The sequence below is a fragment of the Thamnophis elegans genome, chromosome 7, assembly GCF_009769535.1.
Source record: "Thamnophis elegans isolate rThaEle1 chromosome 7, rThaEle1.pri, whole genome shotgun sequence".
Lineage (NCBI taxonomy): Eukaryota > Metazoa > Chordata > Lepidosauria > Squamata > Colubridae > Thamnophis > Thamnophis elegans.
The window spans coordinates 77,182,249-77,205,633 of NC_045547.1; the positions used below are offsets into that span (position 1 = coordinate 77,182,249).

Below are 23,385 nucleotides of genomic sequence, written 5' to 3' on the forward strand. Positions count from 1 at the left end.
GGCAACCTGTGGCTCTGGAGCCGCATGTGGCTCTTTCATTCCTCTGCTGCAGCTCCTGTCGCCAGTTGGCTCCAGAATTGATAGGGCTTTCGGCTAGGACTGGTGGAGGAAAAAGGATGCCGCGCTAGGAGAAGACTCTATGGAGGGGGAACCGTACATCCGGTCGGCTCCAGAATTGAACGCGGACTTCTGGTTAGGACCTTTTTTGAGTGTTGTAAGGTAGCTGACCCCTGGTCTAATCTAATGAAAAGGAGGAGTGGGGGGACATGATAGCAGTGTTCCAATATTTGAGGAGCTGGGCACAAAGATCCAGGCAAACCTATTCTCCAAAGCACCTGAGGACAGGAGAAGAAGCAATGGATGGAAACTAATCAAGGCGAGAAGCAACTTGGAACTAAGGAGAAATTTCCCGACAGTGAGAACAATTAACCAGTGGAATGGTTTGCCTCCAGAAGTTGTAGATGCTCCACCACTGGAGATTTTTAAGAAGAGACTGGACAGTCATTTATCCGGAATGGAATAAAGTCTCCTGTCTTGAGCAGGCGGGTTGGACTAGAAGAACTCCAAGGCCCCTTCCAGCTCATGTTATTTTGTAATCCATTTTGTAAAAATTTCAATTCGAACCAGAGGAAAAATGGCTGACAGTCCTGTAAAAGCCATAAACAATGCCTGACAATATAATCCAGGACTCCGTAGTGTAAGAGAGATGAAAATGGGTTGTGTGTTTATTTATTAAAGGGAGTTCTACGCTGTGCTTTATTGCCTGGAACAGCACGTTGTTTTTTTAGGCTGTTGCTGAAGCTGAATAGTTTTTTCTTTCTCGTTGTCTTCCTGCTCTTTTAGAATCCTATGGGAGACAAAAGCAGATGGAGGGGAATTGTCTTTTAACAAGCTGGACCATCTATTCTACCCTCGTTTCCAGCCGCAGCTCTCCACATGCCTCTTTGGAAACACGCGTGGAGGCCTGGCTTCTCTCCAGCGTTTCGAATCCGGAGACAGACCGTCTCTGATGCAGAAATACCACGGGGCCCCTTCATTTATTATTTATTTTATTTACTTAAAACATTTATATGGCTGCTTATCTTTCAGCCAACTCCGGGCGGCTCCCAATCGAAGAGGGTTTGTGGTTGTGATTGTTCAGAGGCATGTTTCCCACGAATGCCACAGCCCTCTGAGTGAAACAATTTCACCAATTAGTCATGTGTGAGTGCGTTAAAAGTAGAAAATGATGGAAAGACCTTCACTATGGGTGCTAAGAATCCATCCCATTGGACATTAAAATGAACCTTTTCCAGCTGTATTGAGAGCTCAGTCTGCGATAGATAGATAGATAGATAGATAGATAGATAGATAGATAGATGATAGATAGATAGATAGATAGATAGATAGATAGATAGATAGATAGATAGATGATAGGCAGACAGACAGGCGGTAGGTAGGTAGGTAGATAGGTAGGTAGACAGACAGACAGAAAGAGAAAGAGAGATGATAGGCAGACACAGATGGTAGATAGATGATAGATAGATAGATAGATAGATAGATAGATAGATAGATAGATAGATAGAAGATAGATAGAAGATAGATAGATAGATAGATAGATAGATAGATAGATAGATAGATAGATAGAAGATAGATAGATGATAGATAGATACATAGATAGGATAGATAGAAGATAGATAGATAGACGATAGATAGATACATAGATAGGATAGATAGATACATAGATAGATACATAGATAGATAGGATAGATAGATAGATAGATAGATAGATAGATAGATAGATAGATAGATAGATAGATAGATATAGATGATAGGCAGACAGACAGGCGGTAGGTAGGCAGGTAGACAGACAGACAAACAGACAGAGAGAGAGATGATAGAAAACAGGTGACAGATAGATAGATGATAGATAGATAGATAAATAGATAGATAGATAGATAGATAGATAGATGGATAGATAGATAGATAGGAGATTGTCCTATCACTTTCTGACTTGACTCAAGTCCTCTTTTCCTTACCTGGCCAAGTGCAATATAGATGCTTTGGTGTTCTCCCCTGTTAAGGCGCTGCATTCATAAAAAAGTATGCTGTAATCCTAGAACAGAGCAGGGGGAGGGGAAAAAAAGATTGCCTAAAATTAAAAGATTCTTAATGGTAGTTTTTTTTTTCTGCAAAGAAAGGAACCAGAAGCAAGACATCACAAGGGCCCCTACAATTCAAACATGGAAGATACAGCCAGTGAATTCATGGTCTAACCACTCCCTAGGGTAGAAGAGGGAGTCAAGCTATTCTCCAAAGTAGCTGAGTGTAGAACAAGAAGCAATGGGTGGAAACTAATCAAGGAGAGAAGCAACCTAAAACTAAGGAGAAAATTCCTGACAGTTAGAACAATTAATCAGTGGAGCAACTTGCCTCCAGAAGTTGTGAATGCCCCAACCCTGGAAGTCTTTAAGAAGATGTTGGATAGCCATTTGTCTGAAATAGTATAGGCTCTCCTGCTTCAGAAGGGGGTTGGACTAGAAGACCTCCAAGGTCCCTTCCACCTCTGTTATTCTGTTACGGGGACTTTGAGAGATAATTTGGACTTCCTCTACAGCTGCAGACCAGCTGATTTTGACAGCCTCAAAGCAATACTCACAACAAAAACAATAAAAGATGCTGTATATACTGTATAGTTTTATATATACAGAACACCCTGACATATATATTATATATCAGCCTGATAAAAGTTTAGTGGAAAGAAAAACCTGAACAAGAAAATAAGAATGTGGCTATAACAGAGGGTTTTTTTAAAAACCCATTTTTTTTCAATTAAAAATAAAAATTCACGGGCCGTCCTTGTATGCACGCTAATACTTGGAGTGTGGGAAACGACCTTGAATTCTCGATTAAGTCAAGACAAATACGATTGAATGGTTATAATGTAAAGAAGACTCCCAGGATGGCGATACGGCAACCGAAGGATAATCTGTGCTCAAAAGGAAGGGATCAAAAGGAAGGAGTTGCGCATCTCAGATAAAAAGAAGTGGGGAAGAGAACAAAACAGTGTTAATAAAACATGATTATCATTCACCCAGCCAAGGAGGAGAGAGGGAGGATGCTTTTCTGAAGATGAAATGCTTATCTGATCTCTTTGAAAGGATTTCTGGGAAATCTCTGGACTGCCTTGCTCGATTTTTCTTTCGGAGAGTGCTGGAAGGACAAGAACCATCGTCCCTGACCAGGGATGGTATTCACTTACCTTCCCTACCCATTTGCAAATGTGAGCGTGCTTTGGGCTACAAAAGGACCTAAATGGGATGCCATAGAGCTGGGGCCACCGGTGATTTCCGCTACCGGTTTCGAGTAAAACTGGTCCAAACTGATATAATACCATCTCTGTCCCTGATATTCATCCATAAGGAAGGAAATCTCCATTGGTACTTGTACAGTACGGGTAGTCCTCGACTTACGACTACATTGGAACCAACATTTCTGTTGTTAAGCGAGACAGTTGTTAAGTGAGTAGTAGAACCATTTTTGCCGCGGTAAAGCAAATCGCTGCAGTTGTAAAGTGAGTCAAGTAGACTTTAAGTGAATCTCCCTTTTCTCGTCGGCTTTGCTTGTTGGAAGCCCAGCTGGGAGAGTCGCAAAAGGGGGATCACATGCCCCCCGGGATGCTGCAACTGTCACAATACATGCCAGTTGCCAAGCGCCCGGATTTTGATCACGTGACCACAGAGATGCTGTAATGGTCACAAATCTGAGAATCGGTTATCAGACACTTTTTTTAGCGCCGTTGTAGCTTTGAATGGCCACTACACGAACTGTTGTAAGTCAAGGACTAGCGGTAGAATCAAGATCATGCGAAATACTAGCACCACTTTGTAAAACCCTAGTAAGGCAACACCTGGAATAATGCCACCAATTTTGGTCACCCTACTACGAAATAATATATTGAGACCTTGGAAAAAGGGCAGAGAAGAGCAACTAAGAGGATCAAAGGCCTGGAGACTAAAACAGACAAAGAACGGCTGCAGGGTTTTGGTTTGGATAGTCTAGAGAAAAGAAGGACTTGAGGGAACAGGAGAGCAGTATTTCTGTCTTTGAGGGGCTGCCACAAAGAGGGGGTCAAGCTATTTTCCAAAGCACCAGAAGGCAGGATAAGAAGCAATGGGTGGAAAGTAATCAAGGAGAGAAGCAACTTAAAACTAAGGAGAAACTTCCTAACAGTGAGGACAATCAACCAGTGGAACAACTTGCCTCCAGAAGTTGTGGGTGCTCCATCACTGGAGGTTTTTTAAGAAGAGACTAGAGACAGCCACTTGTCTGAAATAATATAGGTTATCCTGCTTGAGCAGGGGGCTGGACTAGAAGACCTCCAAAGTCCTATTCTATTCTATTCTAATTCTATTTCATTCCCTATTTCTATTCTATTTCGAATTCTATTCTATTCTATTCTATTTCTATTCTTTCTATTCTATTCTAATTCTATTCCATTTCATTCCATTCCTATTTCTATTTCTATTTCTATTCTATTTTGATTTCTATTCTATTCTATTCTTTCTATTTCTATTCTATTCTTTCTATTCTATTCTAATTCTATTCCATTTCATTCCTATTCCTATTCTATTCTATTTCTATTCTATTCTTTCTGTTCTAGTTCTAGTTCTAGTTCTAGTTCTAGTTCTAGTTCTATTCCTATCCCTATCCCATCCCATCCCATCCCATCCCATTCTATTCTATTCCTAATTCTAATTCCATTCCATTGCATTCTGTAATGACTTTTAGGAACACGAGAATCTGCTCCAAACTAGGAAGGAAAGGAGACCTCCGAAATTCTCTGATTAGGAAGTTAGCAGCTCAGTGGGTAGATAATTTAACAGCTCCCCAGGCTTTTGTTGAAATAAGCTACTAAATCAAGGGATATTTCCCCTACTACTACCGGGAAAAACAAGATGTAGCAGAATAAGCATATTTACTTATGACAATCATAGGAACAGTGGGGTTCCATATTTCTAAGGCTATCCCTAACCTCAATAGGAGAAGGAAGAGAGTCACTGAATAAATTAAGAAGTGGTTTCCGGGGCTGTGTGCTAACGGAATATTTATTTTACGCCTGGATTACCCAGTGTTCCCTCTTCTTGCTGTACCTTAGCTAGACGTTCCCCCAATCTCTTTGGAACCTCTCGTTCTTTTTCCTTATCGACTTTATTGCCCAGCAAAAGGATGGGGATGTTCTCTCCAGCGGCCTCCTAGGAAATAAGGAAAAGCAATTGAAGGAGAGAGGCTTTTCCGGCAGGAAGACGTGAAGAAAACAATCCCCAAACCGACAAACGGAAGCGTTCATTAGGCTACCAACAAGCTCTGAATCATCATCATCTTTTAACCTTGCGAGGTTGAGTCTGGGCAACTGAATAAAGCTAGCAGAGCGTTTACTGGCCAGATGCCATTCCTGTCACCAATGCGGAGTTTTATTCAGTACAGTGGTGGGTTCCTAGTGGTTCGGCTGAACCATACTCCCTTCCCCATCCCCACGCATGTGTGTCTGACCCTCCCTCTTGCACTCTATTTTGGGTATAAGTAGGCCTCCCTCCAGCCTCCAGGGAGGAGAAATGCACCTTGGGGAGGCATGCCGCAACTCCCCGCTCCTCCCACCCCCGCGCGTGCATGCACGACCCTGCGCCCCCACGCACATGCGCACGCATCTCCTGCACATGCCCCACCCCCATGCATGCACCGCAGAGACCAGAAAATCAGCTGGCTGGCGGGAGGTGGAGCTGAGCTGGGACGACAGCTCGCGTGCCTGCAGAGAGGGCTCTTCGTGGCAGGTTCGCCATCACGGGTCTAAGAGGACCGGTGGAACTGAGGAGTACTTGAAAAAAATTAAATAAAAGACGAAACGCAGGAGAATTTAAACTAAATCAGACTTACCTCGACGCTCACCAACCACTGCTTTACAGACACAAAAGTGACTTGTGCCGTTACGTCGTACATCACGACAACACCGTCGGCCTTCCGGAAGAACTGCTTCGTGATGCTGCGATACCTGGAAATGATTTTACGGAACGGGGAACAGAAAGGAGCCATCAAACCCAGCCATCATCCCTGCTGGGTCCAAACTCAATTCAATTTAAAACATTCTAGAGATGTGGGGGTCTAATCTGGGTGTCAGCGTTCCAACTACCATGCAGAATTAAATCAGAGTCCAAGGCAGGGCTATCCTTAAAGTTCCAATTTAATAAGACGTGCCATGTTGGCAACAAACTGTGGAAATCCCAAATCTAAAAGCTTCCTGGGATTCCACCCAGTTGAAAGTTCATGATCTTATCCCCACACCCATAAATCCATCACATGGTCCAATCTTCTTCGCCCATGCTGGCATTTCCACCCATCTAGTTCCGGTCAGGTGCAGAGGTGCAGAAACCAAAAATGACCTTGGGCTTCTAGAAAGGAATGACAACAACGCATTCCACAATTCTACTCCTTTCTATTCCCCCTCCCAATTACTACACTAATGAAACAGCATAATGAAATAAGAGAGAGTGTGACAGGCCAAAAACCCTAAAAGGAATATAACCGCAGGCCTGACACTGTGTTTGAACACACCTGGCAAACAGAAAAGCCCACCTACCCCTCTTGGCCGGTAGTTCAAATTTGCTCTGACTGTTGAGAAAAGTTTTCTTTTTAAACATTCAGTCAGAATCCCGATTTCTTTTTGAACTGCTCTTAAACCGCTCTTCAAAGGAAACCACACCTGTAACCAAACTGAATGTCTAAGATTTAAGCTGCACCTGGGGGGGGGGGGGGTGTCATTAGGCTGAATTGCCAGTAAGTAGCATCTTCCCCCTCAGAAGATGATTTCCTTGGTATGGCCTTTGAGTTCCTCCAGTCTTTAAGGTTTAAGGTTTATTAAAATTTGTATGCCGCCCACTCCCATCGGGACTTTACCCTTTAACTCTGACCAGTGGTGGGTTGCTGCCGGCATTACTGCCGGTTCGGCGTGTGCATTTGTACCTAAAAAGTTCTGTGCATGTGTACAATGTTAGAAAAGGGGGGAAAAGTACATTTTTGCAATGAAGATTGTTCTTCGCATGTGCAGAACCAAAAATCAAGATGGTGCCGCCTCCAATAGAACCAGTTCAGGGGCGTGGCAGGCCGAGTTACTACCTACTCGGCCGAATTGGGCCGAACCGGTAGGAACCCACCTTTGACCCTGACTCCTGGCACAGGAGCCGAATTTGAAATGTTACTGTATTTATCGGAGTATAAGACGCACCTTTTTCCCTCAAAAAAGAAGCTGAAAATCTGGGTGCATCTTATACACTGAATACAGCATTTTTGGCCTCCTGACACCTCACCCCTTTCACCAAAATGGCTGTGCATAGCCTTTAGGAGGCTTCCAGAGTGCTCCAAAAAACTGCCATTTTTTGCTCAGTTTTGCCTCCCCCCAGCCCCCAGGAGCACTCTATAAACCTCCTAAAGGCTATTCATGCCCTTTTTTTTTTTTTTGACAAAAAAGGGCCAGTCTTCACGAAAAACAGGCCGTTTTTGGTAGGTCTGCAGAGTGCAAAAACTTTTTTTTAAATTTGCCTCTTCAAAACCTCGATGTGTCTTATACTCCGGTGCATCTTATACTCTGAAAAATATGGTATATTCTGGTACGTAATTCTTGTAAAAAGCTGAAGGACAGAAAACTCCTTCAGGATTCCTAGCTTAAGGAGGGGGGGGGAAACACAGCTGGTTTGGAAAGCAGAGGGACAAAGGGAACGGCCTTGACAGACAGGAGAAAGAACTGCTGCTGAGGCAACGACCATCTTACAGGGGCCTGAGTGCAGGCCACGGAATTAACTTGAGAAAAGGCTTCAGACCAATCCCGTCCTAGTTTACATGATGATAAAGGGAGCACATTCAGACTTGCACGGGTCTGTCATTGTAAAAACTAAAGGTAAAATTTTTTGCTGTCCAGTCGTGTCCGACTCTCATCTCATCTCTGTTTCCTAACCTAGAGAGCCAGCAATGTCCAAAGACATCTCTCATGATCATGCAGCCGGTATGACTGTACACCGAGGTACACAGAATGCTGTTAACCTTCCCAGCAAAGTGGTACCTATTTATCTACTCTCATATGCATGCTTTCGAACTGCTAGGCAGGCAGGAACTGAGGCAAGTAACGGATGCTCATCCGTCATGTGGCGCTCGGGTCTCCAGCCCCAGCTGTCAGCTTTCCAGCTGACAAGTTTATTAGCGTGCTCCACTCGGTGGCGGGATTCAAAACAAATTTACTACCAGTGGGCGTGGCTTGGTGGGCACGGCAGGAGAAGGATACTGTAAAATCTACATTCTCTCCCAATCAGCTGGGATTCGGAAGGCAGAGAATAGATGGGGGCGAGGCCAGCCACAGGTGATATTTACCGGTTCTCCAAATTGCTCAAAATTTCCGCTACCGGTTCTCCAGAACTGGTCAGGACCTGCTGAATCCCACCTCTGGCCCCATTCTCTGTCATTGTAGCTGTTACAATAAATGAAGTCCTAACTGATCAGCGTTTATGAGGAGTAGCACCTCTGGTGCAGGGCTTCCTGCCTGCTGTGCCCATTTTAGGGCCGCTGATTCACCGTTGGTTCTCAGCCCTCCAAGGAGTTGTAACATGTTCATCAGCCACACCCTGTAAAAGCGTCTCAGCAGACGGGTCAAAACAGGTGAGGGAAGCCGGTGGATCTTTGGGGATTTGCCATTCACATAGGCAGTGGTTTGCTACTCTGGTCTACCTTGAGGACTGACACACCTTCCGCAGGAATTGGGCTGAAGTACACCACACACGGGCATTGCCAACCAAGATCTCAGCAAGCAGATAAGAAGGTCTCGGGTTACCTTTCCTGCCCAGCAGTGTCCCAGAGTTGCAGCACCACCTGGCTGCCGTCCAAGCTCACGGTTTTCATGGAATAATCCACACCTGTAGAAGACAAAACAGCTCCAATTCTATCAATCGATCAGAATAGAGCTGGAAGGGATCTCGGAGGTCTTCCAGTCCAACCCCCTGCTGAAGCAGGAGACACTGTATAATTTCAAACAAATTGCTCTCCCGTTTCTTTCAAAAGCCTCCAGTGATGGAGCGCACCCACAATTTCTAGAGGCAAGCGGTTCCATTGATTAATTCTACTCAATGCTAGGAAATTTCTCCTTAGTTCTAAGTTGCTTCTCTCTTTGATTAGTTTCCACCCATTGCTTCTTGTCCTGCCCTCAGGTGCTTTGGAGAATAGCTTGACTCCCTCTTCTTTGTGGCAACTCCTGAGACATTGGAAGACTGCTATCATGTCTCCCCTAGTCCTTCTTTTCATTAGACATACCCAGTTCCTGCAACTGTTCTTCATACGTTTTAGCCTCCTAATCATCTTTGTTGCTCTTCTTAGTTACTATCTTCTTAAAGTAGTTGCTCTCTTAAGGAATAACAGAGTTGGAAGTGACCTTGGAGGTCTTCTAATTGAGTGGTGGGTTCCTACCAGTTCGACTGAACTGGTAGTGGTTTGGCGGCCTGGGTTGCTGAAACCAGCAGCGACCCAGGCCTGCCACGCCCCCAAACCACTTCTATGGGTGCCGCCATAGGTGCCGCCATCTTGGGTTTTTTGCTTCTGCGCATACGCAGAACAATTTTTATTGCATTGTGCATGCAGTATGCCCACCTACCCCTGTTATAGTCCAACCCAGTGATGCTTAACCTTTTCGGCACCAAGTACTGAAATTGGAGTGAGCGTGTGCATGCAAATTGCACTCGCAAGCAAAATGGTACCAGTTTGGGTAGGAACCCACTCCTTCTTTGAACTCTGGTGCTGGAGAAGCTCCTGTGAGTCCCTTGGACTGCAAGACGATCAAACCAGTCAATCCTAGAGGAGATCAACCCTGACTGCTCTTTAGAAAGCCAGATCCTGAAGAGGAAACTCAAAGATTTTGGCCATCTAAGGAGAAGGAAGGACTCCCTGGAGAAGAGCCTGATGCTGGGAAAGATTGAGGGCAAAAGAAGAAGGGGACGACAGAGAAGGAGGTGGCTGGATGGAGTCAATGAAGCAGTCAGCATGAGCATAAATGGATTCCAGAGGATGGTAGAGGACAGGAAGGCCTGGAGGAACGTTGTCCATGGAGTCACAATGGGTCGGACATGACTTCACAACTAACAACAAGAGAGTTAAATTCTGTAACCTCCAAGAGAAAGCAACACCACCAAAGTTTGACCTCACCAAAATCAACACCCATCAAATACAAATACAATAGCAGAGTTGAAAGGTACCTTGGAGGTCTTCTATTCCAACGCCCTGCCTAGGCAGGAAACCTTATACCGTTCCAGACAAATGGCTATCCAACATCCTCTTAAAGACTTCCAGTGTTGGGGCATTCACAACTTCTGGAGGCAACTTCTGTTCCACTGATTAATTGTTCTAACTGTCAGGAAATTTCTCCTCAGTTCTAAGTTGCTTCTCTCCTTGATTAGTTTCCACCCATTGCTTCTTGTTCTACCCTTAGGTGCCTTGGTGAATAGTTTGATTCCCTCTTCTTTGTGGCAACCCCTGAGATAATTGGAACACTGCTATCAAAATCCCTTTCTATGTGAAGAAAAGAACCTAAAAGAAATAGAATTTTTGAGAGACCAAGAGAAAATGGTTAGAAATGGAGGAAGGGAAAGAAGGGATATATCAGTAAAATAAAATGAAATGTGTTAGCATTATTAATGGTATGTCGCCAACTAAGATGTGAGGGAATTATATTCACATGATTAATTGTGGATAACTAATTAAGTTAAATGCTTATTATATAAACGTTGTATTTGAGGATGTATGGTACCTATCGTAAAATAGAATAACAGGTGGAAAATGAAATGTTACCTTTGGTTTAACCTTGAAGGGGCAAATAATGATATTGTTTACGTATTCAGAAGAAATTAAGTTTTAAGATGAAAAATATGGAAAGAAAATAATACGGCTGAAATTGGAAATGGAAATATGAGGCAGACAGGGACATGCAGTCACTAGAGGCAAGGGAGGCGGGGCGTCACCAGCCTCCTCAGGGAAAGGAAAGTATTTTAAATAATTTTCTTAAATTAATTAAAGCCAGGGTAGTTGCTAACAGATTTCAAGTCACAGTGGCTTGGTGTCTGCTCTCAGTATTAACTAGGAGGAGGCCAGAGAACTAGGGGCCTCTTTTGCATAAGGAATTTTTCACCTTTTAAGAGTTAAGCAAGGGTTAACAAGCAAAGAATTCCTTATGCAAATGAGGCATGTATTCTCTCGCCTCCTGTAGAGGGCATTTTTAGAGGCTTTTTAGAGTTCTCTGGGAGCAACTAGCTCAGTCTGACAGAGCTCTGGCTTTTCAAGAGGGGAGGGCAGGGCAGGGCAGGGAGAAGCAGAGTTGAAATCGTCTCTGAAACAGCTGGAAAAGGTGCGTGTGGGGAGGGGGGAGGAATTCAAAAAGTTTGATCGGAAGGCAGCAGGGGAAGGGGGGGTATGGCAGAGGAGCTGCTTTCAAGCCTTTGGAAAATATATCCAACCCAACTTCTGTGTTTGTGTTTGAGAGTGAGTGAATGAGAGAGGGATCGAAGTTCTCTGTGTGCGTGTGTCTGTTTGAGAGAGGGGGGAGGGAGGGAGAGAGGGAGGAAGGAGGGGGAGGGAGAAGAAAAAGAATGGGAAAACTTATTTTGCAAGGGGGAAACATGCTGTCGCTTTAAATTGGAACTGAGCATGCCTGGCTGTGGAATTCTGGGAGTTGAAGTCCACAAGTCTAAAAAGTGCCTCACCAGGGCTAAAGCTGACCGCATGTCACTGGAGGCAGAATGAATTATGTGTATGAGAGGAGGTTAAAGGGGAAAACCCGGGCAACACTTTGTTTATAAAAGAATTTAAAATTTTAAAAAAGTTTACCCCTCAGTTATTTTTGTTAGGTATAATTACTGATTGTATAGTTGTAGAGACTTATCTGGTTTTGCACTTAATAACCGCAGCTAGACTGCTGGTGGCGCAATACTGGAAGAAGGAAGATTTGCCTACTATTCAAGAATGGACACTGAAAGTAACAAACCTAGCTGAGATGGCTAAAATATCAGCATATCTCAAGGACCATTCAAATGAGAGATATAACCTGGAGTGGAGAAGATGAATTGACTATACTCAAAATAAATATGGGACTAAGAAATTCCAGATAGCTTATGATTAAAGACCAGGAATGATATAAATTGTCTAGAGCTAGTTTAGCAAGGAGGAGCTAAAGCTCAATTGAAAGATGTTATTAACTATCTTTTTTTTCTTTTTAAGTATATGTTAGATTGTTTTTGTTAAAAGATTTATACCCTGTATTGGTTCTGGGAAGTCGGGGGGGGGGGGAGGTTGGGAGGGTTGGGGTGGGGAGGTTGGGGGGAGGGAAGTAAATATATGTAAAAGTTTGTTTTTCAAAATTCTCATTAAAGAAAAATAATTTAAAATTGGTAACAAAAAATGAAAGCCTTGTTTCAAAAAAAAAAATCCCTTTCCATGCAATTGAGGTGGGGGGAAAAAGGGGTTTGAACTGCTGGGCGTGACTCAGAAGACGCCTGGAACACTGGGGCAAGAAATCCGATCAGCCATCACTGGGACACCTGCCATGTACAAAGCCAAGAAGCATTTTCAGGCAAAAATAGCTGAGAAGAGAGACCAAAACAGCTAAAGCAGCAGGCAAATGGGGGGGGGGGGGGGAGGAAGGAGATTGAATGCAGATGTCCAAAGGGTAATTTTTCTTTGTCTTCCCAAAAAAACCAACAACAATACATCCTGCTAACACCAGCACTGCAAGCAGCTTAGAAGAGACTTGCAGGAAGGGCCACATCAGGAATACATTTGTGAAAAATCCAAAGGACCATTTTGCCGCTCGTGAAGGCATCCTCAAAAAACAGAAGGGAGGGAAAGAATTTCTGACCAACGAGGTGCCAAGAACAGTTGGCTCGATAAAGGAGGATATTTGCAGCTCAGGGTTGAAAGGAGGGGTCCCTGGCGCTCCCTGAGCTTGGTTGTTTTCTTGCAAACGTTTCATCACCATACTAGGTAACCTCATCAATGTTAGGGATGGGGTTGGCTCTCAATTTCTATTCTAGAGCCTTGAGCTCTGCCAGTAGAGGCGGGAATGGTCCTTGGTGGGCTGTTTACTGTTAGCTTGTTTGGGAGTTCCTGGATTGGAGTATTGTTTAATTCTTGATTGTTGTGTCTGATGTTAATCTTGGAGTTAATCTACGCCCATCTGGGTGTTGATTGCTGGAAGGGTGGTGTTTTAGTCTTTTTATTCCCTTTTTTTTTTGGGCTGATCAAGTGTCTCTTTTGTCTGGCCTACTGTGCAAATGTATGCAAAAAACAGGCACATGTTTACGTCTATTGATAGCTAATTTCTCAGAGGGCCAGGCTTCCAGGAATTTTCTAGCGTTTTTGGACTTGGCTTGGTCTAGGACAGGGATGTCAAACTCAAGGCAGCCTGAGGGGTGCTTAGATTTGGCCGGATGGCCGGCCTGGAAATATCAAATGACCAGCCCACGGTGCCTCTGCCAGCCAAAACAGGGTATGGGGCAGTGGTGCGTTTCAAATTGTTTTAGAACCTCTTCTGTGGGTGTGGCCTGTTTTGTGGGAGTGGCTTGCCGGCCATGTGACTGGGTGGGAGTGGCTTGCCAGCCATGTGACCAGGTGGGAGTGGCTTGCCAGCCATGTGACTGGGTGCGAGTGGCTTGGCAGTCATGTGTCTGGGTGGGCAGGGCCAACTTGTAAAATGTGGTGAAACTCACTTAACAACGCTCTTGCTTAGCAACCAAAATGTTGACTCAGAAACTCTGGCATTTGAAGCACGCAAGTCTTAAAGCTGTCAAGTTACCAGACCCTTGCACCCCTAACCCTTTAGAAAAAAAAAAAACCCGGGGTGTTCAAACTTGACAGCTTTAAGACTTGTGGACTTCAACTCCCAGAATTCCTCCTCTCGCTCTTCATCTTGATGATGTGCGGAGGGGCAGGGGGGGAGGGAGCTGGAACCGGTTCTAAACGGCACTGTAGATTTGTGGAACCTCTTCTATAGAAGAGCTTAGAACTGGCAGGAACCCCTAACCCTTTAGAAAAAAAAAACCCCAGGGGTGTTCAAACTTGACAGCTTTAAGACTTGTGGACTTCAACTCCCAGAATTCCTCCTCTCGCTCTTCATCTTGATGATGTGCGGAGGGGCGGGGGGGGGGAGGGAGCTGGAACCGGTTCTAAACGGCACTGTAGATTTGTGGAACCTCTTCTATAGAAGAGGTTAGAACTGGCAGGAACCCACCCCTGGTGTGTGGGGGACATCGTGTACCACCACGTGGCCTGTTTTCAGCCTCCGTGGCCTCTTGAAGCACTCTGCCAGCCGAAAATGGGGTGCGGGGGGGCATGCTGCAGGAGGCATCCGTCCTATTCCTGCAAGGATTGCTCCAATTATCACACAACGGCCCTCATGTTAGCATAAAGAGCCGTGGTGGCGCAGTGGTTAGAATGCAGCATTGCAGGCTGACTCACTGCTCACTGACAGCAGTTCGAACCTAGTTCTTTTTTTTTCTAAGTCTTCTTGGCAAGATTTCCCAAGAAGTGATTTGTCCTTGCCTTCCTCTTAGGGCTGAGTGGGAGAGGGATTGGCCCAAGGATACCCAGCTGTCTTTCTGCCCAAGGCAGGACTAGAACTCCCCGTATCCTATGAGTCCTGATGGCAGGGCTAATTCTGTTGACCGCCGACTGCCAGTAGTTCGAGTCTCACTGGCTCAATGTTGACTCAACCTTCTTCCATCCTTCCGAGGTGGGTAAAATGAGGGGCCAGATTGTTGGGGGCAATACACTGACTCTGTAAACTGCTTAGAGAGGTCTGTAAAGCATTATGAAGCAGTATGTAAGTGCTATTGCTATCTATCATCTATCTGTACGGCTCAGTGGTTAGAAAGTAATATTTCTTGACAACCGACTCACATTTATAACGGTAGCAGTATGCCGGGGTCATGTGATCCTATTTTGCGACCTTCTGACCAGCAAAGTCAATGGGGAAAGCCAGATTCACTTAACAACCAGGTTACTAATATAACAACGGCAGTGATTTGCTTAACAAATGTGGCAAGAAAAGTCGTAAAACAGGGCAAAACCCACTAAATTTCTCACTTAGCAACATAAATTCTCGGCTCAATTGTGGTCATGAGTCGAGAATTATCTGTATGGCGATGACACAATTCTCCTCACAACCAACCAATATATCAGAAACCAACTTGATGTATCTGATCAAAAAGATTAAAGTCGGAATTTTCACCTCTTCTTGAACATCAAATGGGCCAAGCTCATAACCAACCACGCCAAGGAACGGAACTGTCAAAATAACCATTGACAGTAATGAGATCAAAGGCCTACAAGAATTTATTTTCCCAGCATTGAAGATTGATCAAAGCAGCGAATGCAATCCGGGGGGTGGGGGGAGATTGTCAAAATTGAACACAGCAATAATTAGTGTGAATTAAAGAATGTGTAATTTCCCTAGCATTGCAGACTGATTAAAGCAGTGAATGCGATGCAGAAAATAAAATGTCAACATTGTACGGGGTTACCAAGCAATAATTAGTGTGAATTGAGTAGGGGGGGGGAGGGGACACCAGCCTGGCATCTAAATGGAGATTTGTCTGCAATTACTGTGTTTGCAATAGCTACCTACGGTTTTGAAAGTTGGACCACGAAAAAAAAAAAAACACCAAACAGGAGGAAAATCGACTCATTTGAGCTGTGGCCTTGAAAGAGGCTCCTGCACATTCCTTGGATAGTGAAGATGACACACAAATAAGTGTTTGGAGCATATAAAACCACACACGTCACTACTGGCAAGGCAAAAATCACAAAATTCCACCAATGTCATGCCATCAAACTCGCTGGAGATATTGTTGTATTCAGGTCTTTTCCTGTGTAACATTGAGATTGTCTTGGCAATGTTTCGGATATATATATATATGTGTGTGTGTGTGTGTGTGTGTGTGTGTGTGTGTGCGTGCGTGTGTGTGTTGTTGTTGTTGTTGTTGTTTTATTTGTGCTGATAAATAAATAAAGGGAGACTAGTATAGATCTATTTCAAGCTATTTAGCTCTCATCAGCTAGCCATACCCTTACTGGCTAGCTGATGAGAGCTAAATAGCTTGAAATAGATCTATACTAGTCTCCCTTTATTTATTTATCAGCACAAATAAAAAAAACCACAAATATAACAAAGGCAACAGTAAAAATATTGGGTTTCTGTCGTGACGGACTCTTGTGACGAGCCGATTGACAGATGATGCAGTTAGCTTCCTCCCATAATTGGGGCTTACCAGGGGTTGTAAAAATCATATATATATATATATAAAAATAGCTAGCTAGCTGATAAGAGCTAAATAGCTTGAAACAGATCTATACTAGTCTCCCTTTATTTATTTAGCAGCACAATTGCAACACAAATGTAACAAGGCAACATAAAAAAATGGCTTTCTGTCTGGATGGCTCCCAGAGTGAGCCGATAGACAGAAAAGGGAAGCAGTATGCTCCCTCCCATATTTGGGCATACCAGGGGTTGTGACACAATACCTATACATACATACATACATACATACATACATACATACATACATACATTCCAGCGAGTTATATACATACATACATACATACATACATACATACATACAACGCCATGTGATGTGATCACAGTCTTCCAATCTTTGTTGTGGCCTGCCAGCAGCCAGCGGAGCTGGAAGCAGAGTTGGATAGTGAGGAGGTTGGGGAGGAACATGGACCAGTCCTGGAGTCTGGGGAAGGCTTGGACAAGGGCTCTGTGTCAGAGGCAGAGACGGGGTCGAGGCCGCCTGGCAGTGATCAGGCGCCTATGGAGCTAGACAGCAGCGAGGCAGAGGAACAGCTGGAGCCTGTTCCCAGTGTGCGCATGGGCAGAGCTGCCAGAACGAAAGAACAACTCAGAAATCAGGGGCGACTTGGGAGTAAAGCCACGGGTGGACGGTGATTGCCCCTCCCATAGGAAATAAAAGAGGAGCGAAAGAGAAGTGGGCTTTTGCAGGAAACAATTTGTTCGTTCGTTCGTTTCAGGAACGAAAATCTCAGAGACTCTGTGCCAAGTTTTTCGTTGCACACAGGGGTGGGTTTCAACCGGTTCGCGGCGGTCCCTGCGATCCGGTTGGTCGCCGAACCCCGAAGCCCCCCCCACGCCTGCACGCCCGCGCACGCCCGCGCCTTACCTGGTTTTGCCGAATTCTGCGCTTCCACGCATGCGCAGGACGCATACAGCGCCTGCGTGATCCTCCAGGAGCAGCTGGAGCATCGCACAGACGCTAGTACGCATGCGTGCGCTGCGCGCGAGGACGCCGCCGGCCTCGTTCCAACCGAACCGGTTGGAACGGGGCGAGAAACCCACCCCTGGTTGCACATCACTGCATTTGGAAAATATTTACATGGCAGCTTTCCAAGCTAGATAAGGTCTGTGGTCATAAATTCACCTTTGATAGACTGTTTGCCAGGCCTTTGCTGAATGTGAATGAGAGGAATTCATATTTGCTTAAAAAGGGGTTTTTTGCCCTTTTAGGAATCTGACTAAAACATATGAAGAACGGTTGCAGGAACTGGGTATGGCTAGTCTAGAGAAAAGAAAAATTAGGGGTGACAGGATAGCAGTATTCCAGTATTTGAAGGGTTGCCACAAAGAGGAGGGGGTCAATTTATTTTCCAAAGCACCTGATGGCAGGACAAGAAACAATGGATGGAAGCTGATCAAAGAGAGAAGCAATCTGAAATTAAAGGAAAAACTTCCTAACGGTGAGGACAATTAACCAGTGGGATGGCTTGCCTTCAGAAGTTGTGGGAGCTTCATCACTGGAGGCTTTTCAGAAAAGATTGGACAAATTCCCATTTGTTGGGAATGGTGTAGCTTGAACAGAGGGTTGTAACTAGAAACCTCCACAGTCCCTTCCAAGTTCTGTCATTGTGTAATTCTCTAATCCAGCTCCTTCCAGTTCATCTTGGTAAAGAACTTGACTTTCAAAATGACACTCCATAAACCCTCTTCTCATGAACCTCTAAATCCAGATCTTTTTCTTCCCAAAGCTGCTACTTTCACCTTTGAAATTTTTGTTTCGATGGCTCCACTTGGTAAAAACAGTCCAGAACCGAGAAGTTGTGTTTCCTGCCCCCCCCACCTTCTTTGACAAAATTATCCACTTTTGATTGCCTGTCAGCTTCATGCCTTCCTTTGCTCAGCAGAGGGAAACGGACTCTGCTAACACATTTTTTTCCCCGCGAGTGCCCAAAAGCCATCGCATTCAACGTGACCCTGGTTAATCGGGGCGACAGCCAATCCGACATGAAAATTCAAAGTGTGCATTCTCATGATATTGAAGGGCTTCACTGGGAACAGATTTAGCCGAGACCTGTCTGATATGGTTGACCTGTTTAGCATAGCCCTCAGCATCACTAGAAAGCGTGGGCACCTCCATCACAACGAGCCACTGTTCTTTTGGAAAATTATTACTATTATTATTCTCATTTAAAGGGCCAGAATGTGATAGAATGTCTAACGCGCTCTGAGGAAGGAGGGGAGGAAGAATTGATGGTCCAAGGGACACCTAAGCTCAAGGGAAGGAAGGAGAGTCAGGGTAACTCTGCCTTAATTACCCTAAAGGTTCCCCTCGCACATATGTGCTAGTCGTTCCCGACTCTAGGGGGCAGTGCTCATCTCTGTTTCAAAGCTGAAGAGCCAGCGCTGTCCAAAGACGTCACCGTGGTCATGTGGCTGGCATGACTCAATGCCAAAGGCGCACGGAACACTGTTCCCTTCCCACCAAAGGTGGTTCCTATTTTTCTATTTGCATTTTTATATGCTTTCGAACTGCTAGGTTGGCAGAAGCTGGGACAGGTAATGGGGGGCTCACTCCGTTATGCAACACTTGGGATTCGAACCGCCAAAATGCCAACCTTTCTGATCGACAAGCTCAACGTGTTAGCCACTGAGCCACCTAGGAATCCCCTAGGAATAAGTTAATTATCCTAGGCATGAGTTAAACAGCACAATTGTGTTGAGAGGCTTCCAGGATTCTGCTACATTTCTCCACTAATATTTTAAAAAAATCACTTTTTTTCTTACTTAACACTGGAAATTTTGGTCCTCAGTTGAGGACTACCTGTACTGTTGTTATTCTATTTTCGAGTTTTTTAAAAAGCAAAAAGGCATTCATAAAATTGATCTCGGGATGTTGACAGTTACCAAATTCCAGGTACCTGCACAGGTATGAATGGCCTGGCTGGCTATCGTACCAGTGTCCGTTCTCTTTTACTTACCGACGGTAGCAGCCGTGCCTGGAAAAAACTGGTCTTCGCAGAATTGCTTTAAAAAGGACGTTTTCCCCACAGCCGAATTCCCCACCAGAACTATCTTGAATATACGATCCGGAGCCGTGTGGAATGCTTCGTCCTTCACACAAGCACAAATATTAGGTGTTCAGGGTTGCATTGTTAGGAATGGGAGAAAAAAAAGGATGCGCAGAAATGGCTGGTTCATATTCTTATGGGGGGGGGAAGTTGCAATTTGATGTCAATGCCTTATTTTACTGCAAAAGAGAGAAACGGGAGTGGATGTTTCTTGGATGGTTAAAAACGGGGCCCAAAGGGTGCATCGTAAGTTCGGAAATAAACTTCCGATAGGTCCGTTGGGCCGTTTTCTGTCCTCCCCAGGCTTCAGGAGGCCCAACCGTGACCCGACAAAAGCGCGAACGTCATAAGCGCGCCGACAAAACCGCGGCGCTAAAACCGCGATGTCAAAAGCACGTCGACAACAGCGCGCCGACAACAGCACGCCGACAGAAGCGCGATTTAAGTTAAAGTAAGGTTTAGGGTTAGGTTTAGGGTTAGGTTTAGGGTTAGGGTTAGGGTTAGGTTTAGGGTTAGGTTTAGGTTTAGGGTTAGGTTTAGGGTTAGGTTACAGCGCGCTTCTGTCGGCGCGCTGTTGTCGGCGCGCTTCAGAGCTCATTCGTCGCGCAGTTTTGTCGGCACGGTTTTGTCACCGCGGTTTTGTCAGGCACGCTTTTGTCGTTCGCGCATTTGTGGTGGAACCGGCCCAACAGGCCCACCAGATGTCAGAAAATGGGCCGTTTCCAGCTTCCGGAGGGTCTTGGGGGGGGGGGAGAGGCTGTTTTTGCCCTCCCCAGGCTCCAAGAAAGCCATGCACGCATACCCAGGGGGCAACGGGGGAGTGGAGTTGCACACACATGCGCAGGGGGGCACAACAATTACGGATGTGGGCGTGACAGCGTGCGCCCATGCACACTTTTGGCACCCGAGGGGAAAAACGTTCGCCATCACTGCTACAGGGTTTCCTGCTTGAGCAGGGGGTTGGACTAGAAGACCTCCAAGGTCCCTCCCAACTCTGTTATTCTTTTAATTTGGTCAAAACGCCCTTCCATCCAAAACAAGATCTAAAATCTGCAAGAAACAACCCATCTCCGAGAGTACCAAGGACCCCATCATTCAACCGTAAGCTACAGATGTTCTCTCCTGTAAAACCTAAACCATTCGGTTTTGTTCCTTACATGTGTCAGGGTTTCTTTTCCCACGGGCTCTTCTCTAGGGGAGATACGAGCCTGTTCAACCTGTGGCTGCCCTTGGGCTCCGTCCACGCCCGATCCTCGCTCGTCTTCCTCTTCTTCAGAGCACCGTATTAGCTGCCTCTCTGTCCTATTCAGAAGATGCGGCAGATGGTCTTCCTCGATGGAGATTAGCCTCCTGAAGGGCTTCCTCTGGGTCAGCCCCCCGGCCTTAGGGGGCTCGGAATCTAATGAAAGATCCGTATTCATACTGAAGGAACTTCTTATTTGGGGTGCGCTAAACGTCTCGTCTTCTGAAGGCTCGCTAGAAAGTGATGAGGAAACCAAAAAAAAAAAACCCCACAACTCAGTCATTTACAACCTAGTGGAAATTTGAAGGTTGGTTCATATTTTTCAGACCTGAACTCAAACGTAATTGAGGAATACATCAGGGGTGTCAAACTCAATTTTACTGAGGGCCGCATCAGGGCTGTGGTTGACCTCGGGAGCCCCAGGGGGCGTGGCCCAACAGGTGGGCATGGCCCAACTGCGTGGGCATGGTCAGCTTGACGTCACTCCCCAAACTGCTGGCATGCTTCCCCTTTGCATTGGGTAGACCGGGTGGAAGCAATGTGGATGTCAGGTCTGCAATTATATTCCTTTTAGAATTTTGGCCTGCCACACTTTCTCTTATTTCATTATGCTGTTTCATTAGTATAGTTGATGGGAGGGGGGAATAGGCAGGAGTAGGATTGTGGAATGTATTGTTATCATTCTTTTCTAGAAGCCAAGGTCATCTTTTGTCTCCGCACTTTAACACCCGACTGGAAGCAACTGGGTGGAGACGCCAGCATGGAAGAAGAAGATTGGACCATGTGATGGATTGTGGGTGTGGGGACAAGATCATGAACTTTTAACTCGGTGGAATTCTGATTCATTTCCAGAATTGGGATTAACACAGATGTGCTAAGATGTCTGATTTATTAAATTGGAACTTTAAGGATCATTTTGCCTTGGACTCTGATTTAATTCTACATGATACTTGGAACGCTGACAGTGGGTAGACCTGGCCAAAGCGGCATGGGCTGGCACCTTAAATTTCCCAGGATTCGGCCCACGGGCCTTGAGTTTGACACCCCTGCAGTACAAGAACATTTTTCTAAATATCGGAAGAATATTCAAACATTTGAAAGTCAGCTCATTTTCACTCTAATTCAAAGTTACCTACTGTATATACTCGAGTATAAGCCTAGTTTTTCAGCCCACTTTTTGGGCTGAAAAAAGCCGCCTCGGCTTATACTCGAGTCAGTGAAAAATTTGCCCGAAATGGAGGAGAAAAAGGGGCGGGGCCATGCCGCTGGGTGACACTCGTGAATGGCCCAGTGCCCCTGTGAGTTTCCCCTCCCTCTGTGTCAGTTTGCCGCGCAGTGCGCACCGCACCATCCCCCCTCCTCACGTTCTAATGTAATGCAGGGCTGTCTTACGATTCCCCTTCCTCCCCCTCCTGCCGCTCTGCAACGATGTCCCACCTCCTCCTTGTTATGGCAAGCAGCCACATAGCGATGTCCCACCTCCTCTGGTACAGTGATCCAATGATAGGAATCACTGTGCCGTGTGTCATAGGAGGCGGGACATCGCTCCCGCGGCTGCACGGGACATCATCATCACAGCGGGACATCAGCATCATGAGGTGAGTGAAGTATTTCATTGAATACACCGCTAGTTTACTGTTTTTCTTTGAAATAAATATTCAAAAACATTATTGGTATCTATTTTTATTTTTGAAATTTACCGGTAGCTGCTGCATTTCCCACCCTAGGCTTATACTCGAGTCAATAACTTTTCCAGTTTTTTGTGGTAAAATTAGGTGCCTCGGCTTATATTCAGGTCGGCCTATACTCGAGTATATACGGTATTATCTTTGATATATCAATGAAATGCAACCGTTAGGTGCCAATCAAGAGAGTCACATTTCCTTAGAATGTTTTTGGACAAATTTGCTTCTCACCACCACTTCAATGGTTGCTACAATAACCATTGGTTGCTTTATGGAAAAATGCCCACGGCTGACCAATTCATCTGTCTAGGACATTTCAGAAAATGTGAGGAATAGAAACTCTTGTCATGCGACTTTCTATATTTAGATACTTCAAAATAAATTTAATCCTCAGAAATTTTATCTTCAAACTTCTTTTTAATTTATTATTATTATTACTATCAAGGAAAATAACCAAAAAGGAATAATAAAGAAGGGGAGAAAAACAATGCAAGCAATAGGATGCATGCAGATAGGCGAACAAATTACAAATAACCAGCAGATTGAAAATATCATATGGCTAATTGCACTTTCAATCCAGAGACACTTCTGGATTGAAAGGATTAGCAGGTGACAGCACCATTGCCCAGGGAGCATCCAGTTGGGGGCTCCTTTCTGCTCCCCCACAGGAGTTGGAGCTAAAGATGGGAGCTCAACCCTACCCAACAGCAGCACTCGGGTCTCCAACACAGGCTTGCTAATCTCCATCCCAGCATCCTACTGATGTGAGCCACTGTGCTTCTTTATATGACTAATATATTTTAATAAATCATTAATAACTTAAAATGAATGGTGCAGTAGCCTAGAGGTGGAACTCTCCTCTCACAATCAGGAGGCCGTGAGTTCAATCCTAGGTAGAAGCAGATATTTCTCTCTGGGCACAATGAGAATAAAGCTGCTGAACAAAACTCCGCATTGGTGACAGGAAGGGCATCCGGCCATTAGAACACTCTGCTAGCTAGCTCCATTCAGTGGCCCAGACTCCACCCCACAAGAGAT

At 45.1% G+C, this 23,385-nt stretch overlaps 1 protein-coding gene across 1 annotated transcript in view; it reads right to left on the minus strand.

Moving 5' to 3' along the window:
• Positions 1 to 676: 676 nt before the first annotated feature.
• The window catches only part of CRACR2A (calcium release activated channel regulator 2A), a 55,426-nt gene continuing 32,717 nt past the window's right edge, over positions 677 to 23,385 (minus strand). Inside the window, exons 12-18 of the mRNA XM_032221796.1 lie at positions 20,577 to 20,895; positions 19,330 to 19,462; positions 8,852 to 8,933; positions 5,914 to 6,028; positions 5,133 to 5,234; positions 2,019 to 2,095; positions 677 to 847 (exon numbers count right to left, since the gene is read on the minus strand). Of these exons, the coding sequence (XP_032077687.1) occupies positions 757 to 847; positions 2,019 to 2,095; positions 5,133 to 5,234; positions 5,914 to 6,028; positions 8,852 to 8,933; positions 19,330 to 19,462; positions 20,577 to 20,895 (919 nt within the window). The 3' untranslated portion in view covers positions 677 to 756. The remainder of the gene's footprint in view (positions 848 to 2,018; positions 2,096 to 5,132; positions 5,235 to 5,913; positions 6,029 to 8,851; positions 8,934 to 19,329; positions 19,463 to 20,576; positions 20,896 to 23,385) is intronic.